General features: G+C 36.8%; 6 protein-coding genes across 6 annotated transcripts; 4 read left to right on the top strand and 2 right to left on the bottom strand.

Annotated features, from left to right (window-relative positions):
- The first annotated feature begins 1,193 nt into the window (after nucleotides 1-1,193).
- Nucleotides 1,194-2,969, top strand: LOC108566812 (sialin-like). The gene is made up of 5 exons (XM_017926876.1): nucleotides 1,194-1,358; nucleotides 1,413-1,652; nucleotides 1,723-2,305; nucleotides 2,355-2,593; nucleotides 2,658-2,969. Exons 1-5 carry the CDS (start codon nucleotides 1,194-1,196, stop codon nucleotides 2,967-2,969), a joined length of 1,539 nt encoding a protein of 512 aa, XP_017782365.1.
- A 213-nt stretch (nucleotides 2,970-3,182) lies between these two features.
- LOC108566814 (28 kDa heat- and acid-stable phosphoprotein-like) lies at nucleotides 3,183-4,196 on the bottom strand. The gene is made up of 3 exons (XM_017926878.1): nucleotides 4,008-4,196; nucleotides 3,731-3,927; nucleotides 3,183-3,660 (listed from the first exon to the last, which is right to left on the bottom strand). The coding sequence occupies exons 1-3, from the start codon at nucleotides 4,015-4,017 to the stop codon at nucleotides 3,304-3,306; spliced, it is 564 nt and encodes a 187-aa protein (XP_017782367.1). The 5' UTR covers nucleotides 4,018-4,196; the 3' UTR covers nucleotides 3,183-3,303.
- Nucleotides 4,197-4,662: 466 nt separating this feature from the next.
- Nucleotides 4,663-5,391, top strand: LOC108566817 (protein BUD31 homolog). Its single transcript, XM_017926882.1, has 2 exons — nucleotides 4,663-4,882; nucleotides 4,964-5,391. The coding sequence occupies exons 1-2, from the start codon at nucleotides 4,789-4,791 to the stop codon at nucleotides 5,302-5,304; spliced, it is 435 nt and encodes a 144-aa protein (XP_017782371.1). The 5' UTR covers nucleotides 4,663-4,788; the 3' UTR covers nucleotides 5,305-5,391.
- Nucleotide 5,392: 1 nt separating this feature from the next.
- Nucleotides 5,393-7,172, bottom strand: LOC108566816 (innexin inx2-like). Its single transcript, XM_017926881.1, has 4 exons — nucleotides 6,737-7,172; nucleotides 6,460-6,678; nucleotides 6,262-6,398; nucleotides 5,393-6,208 (listed from the first exon to the last, which is right to left on the bottom strand). Exons 1-4 carry the CDS (start codon nucleotides 6,975-6,977, stop codon nucleotides 5,693-5,695), a joined length of 1,113 nt encoding a protein of 370 aa, XP_017782370.1. The 5' UTR covers nucleotides 6,978-7,172; the 3' UTR covers nucleotides 5,393-5,692.
- Nucleotides 7,173-8,892: 1,720 nt separating this feature from the next.
- Nucleotides 8,893-9,995, top strand: LOC108566815 (coiled-coil domain-containing protein 137). The gene is made up of 3 exons (XM_017926880.1): nucleotides 8,893-9,043; nucleotides 9,102-9,687; nucleotides 9,742-9,995. The coding sequence occupies exons 1-3, from the start codon at nucleotides 8,967-8,969 to the stop codon at nucleotides 9,970-9,972; spliced, it is 894 nt and encodes a 297-aa protein (XP_017782369.1). The 5' UTR covers nucleotides 8,893-8,966; the 3' UTR covers nucleotides 9,973-9,995.
- A 263-nt stretch (nucleotides 9,996-10,258) lies between these two features.
- Nucleotides 10,259-12,510, top strand: LOC108566813 (protein penguin). Its single transcript, XM_017926877.1, has 5 exons — nucleotides 10,259-10,916; nucleotides 10,978-11,694; nucleotides 11,754-11,985; nucleotides 12,055-12,263; nucleotides 12,323-12,510. The coding sequence occupies exons 1-5, from the start codon at nucleotides 10,308-10,310 to the stop codon at nucleotides 12,491-12,493; spliced, it is 1,938 nt and encodes a 645-aa protein (XP_017782366.1). The 5' UTR covers nucleotides 10,259-10,307; the 3' UTR covers nucleotides 12,494-12,510.
- The last annotated feature ends 1,503 nt before the right edge of the window (nucleotides 12,511-14,013 follow it).

Below are 14,013 nucleotides of genomic sequence, written 5' to 3'. Positions count from 1 at the left end.
CTAGATTCCCCAAACATTCAGCTTTCATATGCATCTTTTGGATTCATTCTATGTATTATAGTTATCGAGTAAGTCAATGAAATGTAAAAACACTGCTTTTTCGAGCATTTGAACACGAATTACAGCCAAACAGCTAAAACCACAGTAATATATCGATATTTGCTACATTCCCCAAACATTCAGCTTTCATATGCATCTTTTGGATTCATTATATCTATTATAGTTTCCGAGAAAATCAATGAAATGTGAAATGCGAATTACAGCCATATTACAGCCTCCCCAGGGAGGCGCGCCTCATAGTTTGGAAAACGCTGGTTTAAGGTAATAAATAGAATTTAATATCTTGATGCTGCAACACTTGCAATTATAGCGAAAGCAGTAAAGTTTTCTTTTTTGGAAATTCTACTGAGTACGTTAGTAGTATTCGACGAATACTTAAAGAATTGAAGACGGAATAGTATAATAAAGTGGACGAAGTAGGAGGAAAGCTGAGTGCGGTAATAATAGGTGCAATAATATCGTGATGGAGTGGTTCCATAAAGCTTTAAAGTATGTCTTCTGCAACGGCGGCATTTTTTACTGCCTAATGAAAACTCGGAATGGGGAGAATCATAAAAATCCCGGATTAATGATTTTCAGGCATCGACGAAAGTTAATTAAAACTGATTAGCGTTCGTGCGTTTTAATGCAATTCGGAAATTTCGTTTTGGGGCTGCAATTAACAAAAAAAAATACTATTCAATTTCCGATCTACATCGGTTTAGCAGCAGCAACAGCAGCGGCACCAATTAGTCCGCATTTGTGTACAGTGAGCAGATCAAAAAGGACAATCATTTACTCCAATTGATTTCAATTCGAAAACAATTAATGATTCAAAGAGGATTCGTGCATATTTTAGTTATTCCATTGATATTAATGTGATTAATGAAAAGTACTATTTGAGTTTATTTTTTATTTATAAATATGTTAGCTAGAGTTATATATTCAGTAGTAGCCTGCCGTTTCTTGATTGTCTTATTTGTTAGTAGGCGAAATGTGACAAATTTACAATGTCATCAGAGAAAAAATGTTCGATTCTATCCTGCGTCTCACCATGTAGGTCCAAACTACAATTGCAAGAGATTTGTTGCCTGATCTTTGCTTCTTCGTCTTCATCAGGTTATGCGGCGCCAATCCGTCACCTCGTGGCCGTGATGTCCTTCTTCCTGGTCGTCCTCATGTATTGTCAACGCGTTGTGATCAATATAGCCATAGTGGAGATGGTGGAACAGACGAAGAAAACAGCAGCAACCAGCAACAACACCGACGATACGTGTCCGATGGATCCTAGCCAGGATTCCGTCATAAAAGACATTGAAGTAAATAAATACGCTTTAAGATATTCGTAATGATGATGATGATGATGATTTCAGGGCGGAAAAATAGATTGGTCCGAGCAAGAGCAGAGTTACGTCCTGTTATCCTTCTACTTTGGTTACACGATCGCGCAACTCTTCTCCGGATTCGTGTGCGACAAGTACGGCGCCAAGTATCCTCTGCTCATCGGAGCAGGTTTATCCTCTGCGGCCACCTGCGTCCTTCCCATAATCGTGATGAGCAAGATGGCTTCTTGGGTGCCGTGCTTGATGCGCGCTGTCGCAGGACTCGCCCAAGTATCCCAGCCAGATATTAACTGAAAAGAACGGAAGGAAAAACTACTGCTATTGTTATGTATATTTGCAGGCTGTGCTGTATCCAGGTATAACGGCTCTGCTCGCTCGCTGGGTGCCCTTGTACGAGAGAGGAACTCTTTGCGCTGTCGCCTATTCGGGAAATTCCATTGGTATAATCGTCGGCACTTTAGGTACTGGTTTGATGATACACTATTTGAACAACTGGACGTACGTCTTCTACATTTGGTCTTCGTTCGGGTTGCTTTGGATGGTTCCGTTCTGGGTGTGGATATACTCGGATCCGTCCAAGCACAAGAACATAACTCCCGAAGAGCTGCAGCTGCTCACCTCGACGATCACGCCGCTGCAGACGCGCAACGCTCCGTTCAAGAGCATCTTCCAGGATATGGCTGTGTGGGCCATCGTCGTCGGGCAGGTCGGTCACGATTACATCTACTTCACCTTGGTCACAAATCTACCGAAGTACATGAACAACGTGCTCCACTACGACATCAAGAACAACTCGTGGGCCTCGTCGCTTCCCTTCCTCACCATGTACATAAGCAGCGTGATTTGCGGCAAAATTTCAGATCACATCACGATGACCACGAATTTGAACATAGGCGTCCTCCGGAAAGTCGCCACCACTATTTGTAAGTATTCTTATACGTCTTATAAATATTTGATGAGAATCCTTTTAAGCTGCGATCTTTCCCGGCCTCTTCGTGCTGCTCGCCGGTTACGCCAACTGCAACAGGATGCTCTCGCTGATGATGTTCTCGGTGGGGCTCTTCTTCAAGGGTCCATACTACAGCAGCCTGAAGGTGAACTGCATGGATCTAACGGCCGTCTACGCCGGCAATCTCATGTCCATCGCCAACGGGATCGGCTCTCTGGCCGGGATGGCCACTCCCTGGATCATCGGTTCATTAGCTCCCGATGTCCGTTCATTCATAAAATCAATCGATCAGTGATAAGAGAAAAACGAAAACGCTTTGCTTTCAGAATACACTGTCGCAATGGCACAAGGTGTTTTGGGTCGTGTTCGCCGTTCAAGTGATCACCAGCATATTCTACATAATCTTCGCCAAAGGTAAGAGAGCCAAATGGGATCTGACCTACCAAGAATCGGTCATCGACCTGAGCACTCCGACGCCGGTCAAGAAATGGTACATGGAAAAGAACACGCACGTGTATCGCGTGCTCAAGGAGGAGCGCCTGCGGATCAAGCAGGAGGAAAAGGACAAGAAAATCAAACAGAAAGAGGAGAGGCTCAAGGCGAAGAAGGAAAAGCAGGATAAGAAGGATGCGAAATAGTAGAAGGAGGAAATGAAACCGCCGCAACTCTACTTATAAATTACGTTTAGTTTAATCTTAAGACTCTTCAGACAAAATTATAGAGAATTCAAGTAACATATAATAGTGAGATAGATCATCGTCGTCTTCTTCATCTTCTTTGTTTCTTATTAAACATTTCATTACAACTTCGATTTTTAATTAATCTTTATTTAAAAAATATCAAATAGACAGTAATCGAAAATCATAGTTAAAAAAAAAAAAAGAGAGAGAAACTTCAAGTTTGTTGTTGTTTTTGTATTTTGCAGAATGGTGGTGATTTGTAAAATCTGTAAATATCTTTCTCTCCGCGCTTCTATTTCTTCTTACCCAGCGCCCGATTCACTTGGGTCACCTTCTCTTTCGCGGCGTTCTCCTTCTGCACCTTCTCCTCTTCACGCCTCTTAGCTGCTTCGGCCCTCTGCTGCTTGACGATGGCTAATCGGGCCAGATCTGCTCTAGCCTGATCCGTTTTACCCTCGGCGTGCAGCTTCTGGTAGTGGGCCTGAGCCTTCTGCTTCTCGATCTCCTCCCTTTCTCGCCTCGACAACTCTGGTTTCTCCTCCAGTTCGGTGGTCTTCGTCGTCGTCGTCAACTTCTTTGATTTCTTCTGCACTCTATTAGGATTCTCTATTTTTATTAAGTTAGATACACCTTTCGCTTTACAGTTTTCCTGAAATCAAAAAAACGACAAATACAAACTTACATCCTCATACTAAATTGTTTATCAAAAACAAACAAACCTCATCTTCGCTGGATTCCTCCTCACTACCAGATTCTGAGGTTCCATCATTATCTGAGGCATCCGAGTCTTCATCAGTATCAACAACTTCTCCCCTCCGTTTCCTCCACATCTTCTCCTCGAGCTCCTTCTTTTCCTGTTCCAGCTCTTCGCGACTGGTGAACTTCCTGTTGCGTCCCTTGTGGTTAACATATTTACCTGCAAGCACCAAAAAAATTGCGTAAAAACACATGCATTCAACAACTACTATATGCAGGACGATTCGATTTAGCAATTACCTTTTGGCATCTTGGCTTTTTTCTCTCGATACGACACGTAGCAGGTGAAGAAGCGCAGCAAATATTGGCAGAACGTTTTGCTCAACGAAAATATAGTAGGATTAAACTATAAATTAGACCGTGGGTTGTGCTGGGTATATGCAAAGGTGACAAATGCGGACATTTACTTCCAAGTTGAAGTTAACAGCAAGACGTAAATAAAAACGATTACATTTCGATAATTAAGAGTGGTGGAGAGTGGATTCAATAGAAATGATCAAATTAAAGCAATTAAAACAGTTTTACATATTAATTAGCGAATGTAATTTGCTTAAATTTGAATATTTTGCAACAACACATACATCGATTGCAATTACTTAAACAACGTTTATTCACTTTATGATAAATCAATGAATTTATATTAATTAAACGCTAATTAATTAGTTTTATTCGAAAATAATACAATTATAAATAATACAAAATTTTGCAATAAATCATCACTTTTGTTGGGCCAACAAAAAACTATTGTTTAAATCTATAATAAAGACATGAATTTAACCAATTAGAATATAATTATAACATTTAATCAACGAATTCCTAAAAGAATTTTCTATTAGCAACATTTTCGTTGGTAACCGTGATTTAAAATTGTAACTAATTTCAGCTCATTGCTACGCGCAAACCCCGCAACCCCTTGTGCAACGCGTAGTATTTGAGAGCTGTTTTTCACAACATAACCAAGAAAGTGACTGAAGGATCAACAACAAGAAGTTAATATCCTTTTAACGTATATATCGACAATATGCCTAAAGTGAGAAGAAGCAAGAAATCTCCGCCAGAAGGTTGGGAATTAATCGAACCCACTTTGGACGAGCTGGATCAGAAGATGAGAGAAGGTGAGCACAATTATTATTATTATTATTATGATACACACAATCAAGAACTCTGTGACTAATCAATACATCTTCGCTTACCAGCTGAGACCGAATCTCACGAGGGAAAACGCAAGCAGGAATCGTTGTGGCCGATCTTCAAAATCCACCATCAGAAATCCAGATACATATACGACCTGTTTTACAGGAGGAAAGCGATCAGCAGGGAGCTGTACAACTTCTGCTTGGAGGAGAAGATTGCCGACAAGAATCTGATTGCTAAATGGAAGAAAACCGGTTACGAGAACCTTTGCTGCCTTCGCTGCATCCAGACGAGGGACACCAACTTTGGAACAAACTGTATATGCAGAGTGCCTAAAGGGAAATTGGAGGAGGGAAGGATCGTGGAGTGCGTCCACTGCGGATGCAGAGGTTGCTCCGGTTGATTCAGCAATATAAGTGTTTATTTCTTTATTATTTTTTTGAAAAAATGTTTGTGGATATTTCGAAAAGTTTATATTGGGTAATTATTGTATGCAAAAATATTTATTTAATGAGAAAACAGTAACCATTAACATGTAAATACGACTTATAAATAGAATATTATAAATAATTAAATTAAAGGTCCCAACAAATTTCGTGAGATCAAAACTAAGGTCAAACTTAGAAAAAAATTTAAACTATTCCTAAACTTAGTCTTGCACATTCGAAGGGCTATAAAAACTTTATGACCAACGCCTTCTGCATCCGAACGTTGAACTGAACTGAACGTTAAACCTACATGTAATAAAAAGTACTTAAGTAATCGATTACTTAGGGGTTAAGTAATTGTGCTCAGAGTGCGATTGTGATCTCCGGATTGTACAGACTCTTCTCGTCGACGAGACTCAGGCCGACGCCCTGGACGAGCTCCTTGAAGATGATGGGGTTCATGTTCTTCCCCAGCTGATCCATGAAGAACATGTCGCCGAAGGTCAGGCGTTTCGTGATCGCGTCCGAGTGCTTCTCTGACAGATACCTGCATCTGGCTCTCAGCAATTTCGAGCGACACTTCGGCGATACCAGAACGACTGCACGGTAAATCAACTGGTAGAAGGAGAGAAGCGTCAGGGCTGCGAACCAGAACCACAGGAAGAGGAACAGTTTCTCGTTGACGATGTTGAGTGGGAGAACGCACAGAGCGTCTCTGGCTTCCAGAGAACCGGATGGACCGTACCTGTAGTACGTGCATTTCGTGATCTTCGGAAACACCGCGGTCATCGGGTTGACGTTGTGATAGGTCGCCACTCCTATACCGTACCCAGTGAATTGCCCGGTCAAGAACCAATCCATTAAAACTATCTGAAACAACTGTTTACAAAACAAACTTAATAATCAGAAGTTTCTAGAAGATTCCCACTTACGACGTTGACAAAATTTAAAACTTCGCAGAAAGCGAATCGCAGAGTGTAACAATTGTGCGAGTACTTCCCGCACAGGATGTACGAAATGAGGCGCTCCTTGTTCTCTCCGTTCCAGTTCTGCGACACCAAAGGTCCGCCTAAAAAAAACGGAACAAATTAATCAGAACTTTTCAAACTCATCATCATCAGCAATTCCACCTAAATCTTTAACAATCAAACGCAACCTTCCGGCTTCCCACGATTTCCACAGATACCTCGGAATGTAGAAAAGCAAAGCTTGAAAGCAAAAGACTATGCAGACCCATTGGTAATACTTCTGCGTGATTATCTCCTCGTTGTCACGGTAACTCAGCACCCTCTGCCAATAGGGAGTCGCCTTCTCTCCGACGTAATTACCCAAACCGGACAAGATTTCCTCTACGCAACAAATTATCAATTAAATAAATTACAAATTTGAAATTCATAATCAAGTTACCGTTGAGTGTACGCTTGATAACAAACGTTCCGTAAATCCAACAATACGTATCGATGACGCTCTTCCTCGTCTCCACGTCGCAATCGATTGGATCACCAAAGTACTGCTTGGAAGTCAGCAGGATCGAGAACAATATCAGCAGGATCACAGTGAACTTGTAATGCAGTTTGAAAATGTTGTTGTCCGTGTGGATCTTCTCTAATTTGATCAAAGACTTGAACGAATTAAGGAAGTCGATCATCTTCGCGAGTTGTTTTCTCGCCCTTTCAATGGTACTTCGTTTTAGATAAACACGCCAGTTTGTTTAGATTACTTTGCTTCGCGATTCACCACACTTAATAACACTTGATCTGTCGCGTGTCTTCTTCTTCTGTTGTTTTTTTTTTCTTTCCGTCGGAAACCGCGATGCATTTGTTTTTTTACCCATTGGAATCATTTGGCGGTAAATTTCAACATAAATAAATATAAATAATCTACTTGGAAAACATTTTAAAAGCAAACATTTTTCATGAATTCTTTTTTTAAACAATTCTACTATGAATAAAGAGAAACTTACAAAATTTTGAGAAACAATGTAATTCAAAAATTGATTATAAATATTTATTAAACAATTTACAATTTATCAAATTTTAATTAATTTCTACTTATAATAATTAGGAAAATCATTCAAATTTGAATTTTTCATCTATTGTCTCAAAAAACCAGTAGATGTCTCTAATCGAAATGAATTCATTGTTTATAATTGGAATCATTTGGCGGTAAATTTCAACATAAATAATCTACTTGGAAAACATTTTAAAAGCAGAAAATGTTCATGAATTTTTTTCTTTAAACAATTCTACTATCAATAAAGAGAAACTTACTAAATTTTGAGAAACAATGTAATTCAATAATTGATTATAAATATTTATTAAACAATTTAAAATTTATTAAATTTTAATTAATTTCTACTTATAATAATAAGGGAAATAATTCAAATTTTTCATCTATTGTCTCAAAAAACCAGTAGATGTCTCTAATCGCAATGAATTAATTGTTTATAATTGTAATCATTTGGCGGTAAATTTCAACATAAATAATCTACTTGGAAAACATTTTAAAAGCAGAAATTTTTCATGATTTTTTTTCTTTAAACAATTCTACTATTAATAAAGAGAAACTTACTAAATTTTGAGAAACAATATAATTCAAAAATTGATCATAAATATTTACTAAACAATAATTAATTTACAATTAATTAAATTTTAATTCATTTCTTACTTATAATAATTAGGGAAATAATTCAAATTTTAATTTTTCATCTATTGTCTCTAGAAACCAGTAGATGTCTCTAATCGCAATGATTTAATTGTTTATAATTGGAATCATTTGGCGGTAAATTTCAACATAAATAATCTACTTGGAAAACATTTTAAAAGCAGAAATTTTTCATGAATTTTTTTCTTTAAACAATTCTACTATCAATAAAGAGAAACTTACTAAATGTTGAGAAACAATGTAATTCAAAAATTGAATTAAACAATAATTAATTTACAATTAATTAAATTTTAATTAATTTCTACTTATAATAATTAGGGAAATAATTCAAATTTGAATTTTTCATCTATTGTCTCAAGAAACCAGTAGATGTCTCCAATCGCAATGAATTAATTGTTTATAATTGGATCATTTGGCGGTAAATTTCAACATAAATAATCTACTTGGAAAACATTTTAAAAGCAGAAATTTTTCATGAATTTTTTCTTTAAACAATTCTACTATTAATAAAGAGAAACTTACTAAATTTTGAGAAACAATGTAATTCAAAAATTGATCATAAATATTTATTAAACAATAATTAATTTACAATTAATTAAATTTTAATAAATTTCTACTTATAATAATTAGAGAAATAATTCAAATTTTTCATCTATTGTCTCAAAAAACCAGTAGATGTCTCTAATCGCAATGAATTAATTGTTTATAATTGAGTTAATAATTGATGAAATTTGTAAGTGATTATATAATTGTGTTACTAAATTAAAGGCGTAACTTATTTTTAAAATTATTTTTAATTCAGGCTTTAATTAAGAATTTGTGCAGCGCCAAAAGAGCTGAACTAAATTTGTAGTTTGATATGAAAGTTGTAATTTTCTGACAGTAGTTCGAATAAAAACAAACATAACCTACAATAATCAGCGTGTAGTAAATATTTGTGGATTTTAATTTATTTTATAATAAAAACAATAAGATGGGCAGGAAAATTCCGGCTAGGAAGCATAAAGGTGTTAGGGATCCGGAGAAGCAGCGCCAGGAAAGATTGAACAAGCAAGTAACAAATTATTTTAGAAAATATGAATTCCTAACGAATGTTAATAAATTTTAGGATCAAGCATTTGATAAACTGTCCCCCATCTGATATCAATAACCAGGAGATTCCGAGAAGTCTCCTGGAGATTATGGAGCTGAAGAAGAAAGCATTGGAGCCTATGCAAAGGCGGAAGCCTAAAAGGAATAAGAATGAGTTTACTATTCCCGGTTCGAATGGTAAGAAGGTGCTGAAAAGGTTGGATTGTGAATCTAAAGAGGAGTTTCTCGATCGCGTTAATAATGTCTGCGATGATCTTGTGGCGGATGCTGAGGTTTCAAAGAAATATAATGTGGAGCTGAAGAGAAACGATTCTGGGGATATTGTGGATGTGGTTAAAGGGAAGAAAGATGTTTTGGAGGAATACGTGAATAAAATAACCAAGGAAAAGAATAAGAAGGGTAAGGCGAAGGCAAAAGGTGACGGTTTGAGGAAGACGCAGAGGCGCGCTTTGAAACTGAAGGAGAAGAAGGCTGTAAAGGAGGCGAGAGACGTGGATGAGTTCAAGAAGATGAAGGATGATGTTGCTTTCGGTGAAATAGTACACGCTCCTCCGACGTTGGTCGTGCCTAGAAGGGGTCAAACCAAGGATGGAGCTGATAGGGTAAATTGAGATGATTCAATTGAGTTTTTTAATTAATTTTATGTAATTTTTCAGCCTGGAAAGAGAAATTTACTGCTGAAATCGATGATGACGAATGATGGTGATGAAGCTAAAGCAGCTTCTGGCATTAAAGTAGGCAAAGTGAGTAAAGCCGCTGGAACTCAGTTTGATAGGACTGGAAAAAGGAAAGACATGCCTGCAGCGCTCAGGAGACAATTGGATAAGCAGCAAAGTGAAGTCATCCAAGCCTACAAAGATTTGAAAAAGAAAAAATATATTAAATAATTACATAAAAAAAAATGTTTAATTCTATTATTTTTAACATTTCTCCAATGATTTACTGAAATATATGTATATATTATAGTTTTATTACTGATAATTATAAATACATGGTTATACCGCAATTTTTAATGTTACGTAATTTAAAAAAGGTTTAAAAACCTCTACTATGGAAGAATGAGTGTATGCAACTTCATTTTCAAGGTGCGAATTAAGTTGCATAAGTAAGATGTTGGTATTGCTGTTTTCAAATATTTGTATGGCTATGTTCATTGGTAAATATAACCTAGAAACACGTGTGACTTTTGGTGTTGTGCTCATAGTAACAGTAAGTTTTTGAAATGGAAATTAAGAACATGAAGAAGGCGAAGAGGAACAGCGGTGATATGGAAGCAGCAGACGCGTCGCCCTCAAAGAAAGTGAAGACGAATCCGAAAAAATCCAACAGAGATGATCAAAAACCAAGAAATAACTTCGATGGTAAAAAGGATTTCAAGAGCAAACCATTCCAGAAGGATGGCAAAAAGCCGTTCGGCAAAAACGACAAGTCCAAACCGTTCCAGAAGAAATTCGGTGAGAATAACGGAGATGCCAAGAAGAGTTTCACCAACATGGATAAATCAGAGTTGCCAAAGAAGGAAGGAGATTCAGAGGCTGTCGATTGGAATGTGTACAAAAAGCAGCAGAAGGAGCTGAGGATGAAGAGGAAGCAAGCGAACAAACCGGGCATGTTCGAGAAGATCACAAAGGCCAAACAAATTGGTGAGCAACTCAGGATGAAGAAGTTGACTGGAGGTAAAGAGGAGAGAGATAAGTTGGTGAATGAATTGCATGGACTTCTTGGGAATCACGGAGATTACGTGAAATACGTTTTAACACATGACATGGCCAGGATCGTTCAGTACATGTTGAAATTTGGCAACCAGAAAGTCAGAGAAGAAATTTCAAAAGTAAGTTGTTTATGAAATTTTAAGTATTTTATAAAAATACATTTTTGTTTTTTGTTTTTAGGAACTTGTTCCATCTACTGTATTGATGATGCAATCTAAATATGGTAAATTTGTCGTCAAAAGAATGTTTATATATGGTAATCATCAAATTCGTGCTGAATCTATGAAAGCGATGTACGGAAATGCTGTTAAATTGAGCAGCCACGTGAACAGCGCCGCCGTCTTTGAATATCTTTACACGACGTACGCTTCGCCTGCGGATAAAGTAGCGCTAGTTCAAGAATTCTTTGGAGATATGTACAAAACCGCAAAAGACACTTCGGTGAAGCATCTCAAGGATGTTTACAGCAAATGTCCTGACATGAAGGTGGCCGCTTTGGGAGCGACGAAGGCGAATTTGCTCAGGGTTTTGAATAAGGAATTGCTGGATTCGGCTTTAATTCAGAGCGTTCTGTATCAGTTCCTTTCGGAATGCAGCAAGGACGATCGCACCGAGTTCATTACGCAACTGGTGCCGCACATTGTGGTGATCAGCAACAGCAGGGATGGAGCCAAGGCGGCTATGCAGTGCATCTGGCACGGTACCAACAAAGACAAGAAGACTCTGATGAAGACACTCAAAGAGCACGTGATCGAGTTGTGCAAGCACGAACACGGACACGGCGTCATCATCACTTTGCTGGACTCCACAGACGATACGCTTTTAATGAACAAATTGATTTTGAGCGAGATCGTGAGCAAAGCGGAGGAATTGGTCAAGGAAGATTGGGGTCGTAAAGTAATCTACTAACATCACAATTCAATACAACAATTACTAACAACTGAAATTATTTGTAGGTATTGCTGTGGATTGTGACAGCAGCAAACAGGAAACATTTCCATCCGCAATTCATCAGCGAATTGGACGCGGGAAGGCAAAGCTCTACCAGCAAGAAAGACGTGGAACAGAGGAGAACCGAACTTTTGGATTACTCAAAGAAAGGATTGTTGAGCGCAATTGCCGCTGAGCCTAAATCTTGGTTATCCCAAGCCTCAATTGCATTAGTAACTTCAGACATTTTAAAAATAGGTAAATATATTTTGTATACATTTCTTTCATTAACAGTATATTAATTAATTAAATTAAAATTGATTATAGGTTCAGGTAACGAATTGGAATCAGCATTCAAGGCGCTTTCCACGGTGGTAATAGATCCCGAATGGAAAGTCGTGAATGGGGACAAGGAGATTCTTGCCATCGAAGATGCTGGTTTCCATATGGTGCTGAAAAAGATTGCGCAAAACGACAAGAACCACGAGGATCACACATTCGGCAAAGCAATTGTCGATCTGTTGACAGACGATTTGGTAGGATAATTCATGATTCATTTGAAATCAACGTACTTATTGTTCCCATTCTTTTGCAGATCACCAGCTGGGCAAAACTGAACAGAGCGTGTTTCCTGCTGCTCGAAATCTACAAGAACAATTCAGAGGAAGTCCAAAGCGAATTGAAGACTAAACTTAAAAGCCACATTAAGTTAATCAAGAAACAGAGTAGCGCCGGTTCTAAATTGTTATTAAAAAATATTGAATAAATATATTTTAAGCTTGATTTATTCCACAATTTATGATATAAAAAAAAATGTTACGTAATGTTAATAAAACAGCAAGTTTTTTTTAAATTTCAAACACAGTATACTCAAACGCAACTTTATTTAAATTATAGTTCCTAAAAATTCGGACAGATGGTTCTGGCTGTCTTAATTAACATGCATATAACTCGATAATTAATTAGCTTTTAACTGAAGAGACTAAAGTAATAACTTAAGATTCGTTCAAGCATTATTTAAACTTATTTATTAATTTAAATTAGTATGTTTGCAAGTAAATGGAGCATAAAACGGATTTTTCCGACGGTCCGTTTTTTTCCATCCCTGCGGCGATGAACAACACGGAACGAACGGATAATTAACATTTAAAACTTCAATTTACATTTTTTTTTCTATAAAACAAACGCGATTTTGAACTGCAGGAATAAATTAAAAGAATCTTTTTTCCGAGCATTTATATGAAGATATTTCAAAATTCTAAATTATTTGGAAAGGTTCAATCTTTCGGCTTTAATTTGAGAGCACGGTTCTTTCTGTGCTAAGAGCACGAAGGAAGATGTTGTGAGCTCATTTTCTGGAAGACTAATTGGATCCAAATGAAAGCTAGATGTTTTCGTATGTAATCATTGCAAACAATTAAGTTTTTGCACCAAATCACTAAATAAATGGACAATTTAACATTTCTTTAAAAATCTGAATTTACTGTTTTAAAGAATAATTCTTTTGCTTTCATTTGCTATAAAATACGTTAGTTTTGGTTAATTATTAAGAAAGTTATTAAGCTTTAATGTGTTGGCGGTTTTCGCGAATCACAACACAAGTCATTGAATACTGAATATCAAAAATTTAATTTTTATCAAATCTCTTGATAAAGAATAAAAGCTTTTTTTATATAGCTATCAATCTACATTTACACTCATTTTAATCTATGTATATTCAAGAACAATATTCATATTGAAAATTCTTCTGGGAACAAGTGTCTCCGAAAATACAGGTCATTTTCGAAGAAGTTATTTTCCAAACTGTCATCTGTAAAATACCAAAGTTTGGTAATTAATTATGACCAAGTCATAGTAGCTATAAACATGTATTTACTCTCATTTCAATCTTTGTATATTCTAGATCAACATTCATATACAAAATTATTCTGGGACAAGTGTTACAAAAATAAAAGCATTTTCAAGACGTTATTTTTTCATCTGTCATTTTTCAAATGCCAAAGTTTGTTAATTATGAAGAAACCATTGCAGCTAGAAACCTATATGTATGCTCATTTTAATCTCTGCATGTTCAAGATCAACGTAAATATTCAACATTCTTCTGGGAGCTGGTGTATACGAAAATACAGGCTATTTTCAAAAACTATTTTCCTACTTAATCACAAAATGTATGATTGGTTGCCTGCTCTTTAGGCGTAGAATGAATATTCCATCTTTTGTACAGCTGAGCCATCTGTTTGCAATATGTCAAAGGTTGTAGTTCGGGCATTTTAGCGCTGTACAAAA

Source organism: Nicrophorus vespilloides, unplaced genomic scaffold, assembly GCF_001412225.1.
Source record: "Nicrophorus vespilloides isolate i.1.1-1 unplaced genomic scaffold, Nicve_v1.0, whole genome shotgun sequence".
In the NCBI taxonomy this organism is placed as follows: Eukaryota; Metazoa; Arthropoda; class Insecta; order Coleoptera; family Silphidae; genus Nicrophorus; species Nicrophorus vespilloides.
This window is presented reverse-complemented; position numbering and strand designations above follow the sequence as displayed.

Coding starts and splice junctions, on each gene's coding strand:
- LOC108566814 (XM_017926878.1), bottom strand. Junction 3,661..3,730: donor AGGAATCCAGCGAAGATGAG/GTTTGTTTGTTT, acceptor TTTTGATTTCAG/GAAAACTGTAAAGCGAAAGG.
- LOC108566815 (XM_017926880.1), top strand. CDS start 8,967: ATGGGCAGGAAAATTCCGGCTAGGAAGCATAAAGGTGTTAGGGATCCG. Junction 9,044..9,101: donor CGCCAGGAAAGATTGAACAA/GCAAGTAACAAA, acceptor AATAAATTTTAG/GATCAAGCATTTGATAAACT. Junction 9,688..9,741: donor CCAAGGATGGAGCTGATAGG/GTAAATTGAGAT, acceptor GTAATTTTTCAG/CCTGGAAAGAGAAATTTACT.
- LOC108566817 (XM_017926882.1), top strand. CDS start 4,789: ATGCCTAAAGTGAGAAGAAGCAAGAAATCTCCGCCAGAAGGTTGGGAA. Junction 4,883..4,963: donor GGATCAGAAGATGAGAGAAG/GTGAGCACAATT, acceptor TTCGCTTACCAG/CTGAGACCGAATCTCACGAG.
- LOC108566812 (XM_017926876.1), top strand. CDS start 1,194: ATGTCCTTCTTCCTGGTCGTCCTCATGTATTGTCAACGCGTTGTGATC. Junction 1,359..1,412: donor CCGTCATAAAAGACATTGAA/GTAAATAAATAC, acceptor TGATGATTTCAG/GGCGGAAAAATAGATTGGTC. Junction 1,653..1,722: donor CTGTCGCAGGACTCGCCCAA/GTATCCCAGCCA, acceptor GTATATTTGCAG/GCTGTGCTGTATCCAGGTAT.
- LOC108566816 (XM_017926881.1), bottom strand. CDS start 6,977: ATGATCGACTTCCTTAATTCGTTCAAGTCTTTGATCAAATTAGAGAAG. Junction 6,399..6,459: donor TTTGATTGTTAAAGATTTAG/GTGGAATTGCTG, acceptor CGTTTTTTTTAG/GCGGACCTTTGGTGTCGCAG. Junction 6,209..6,261: donor TTTTAAATTTTGTCAACGTC/GTAAGTGGGAAT, acceptor TTTTGTAAACAG/TTGTTTCAGATAGTTTTAAT.
- LOC108566813 (XM_017926877.1), top strand. CDS start 10,308: ATGGAAATTAAGAACATGAAGAAGGCGAAGAGGAACAGCGGTGATATG. Junction 10,917..10,977: donor TCAGAGAAGAAATTTCAAAA/GTAAGTTGTTTA, acceptor TTTTGTTTTTAG/GAACTTGTTCCATCTACTGT. Junction 11,986..12,054: donor TTCAGACATTTTAAAAATAG/GTAAATATATTT, acceptor AATTGATTATAG/GTTCAGGTAACGAATTGGAA.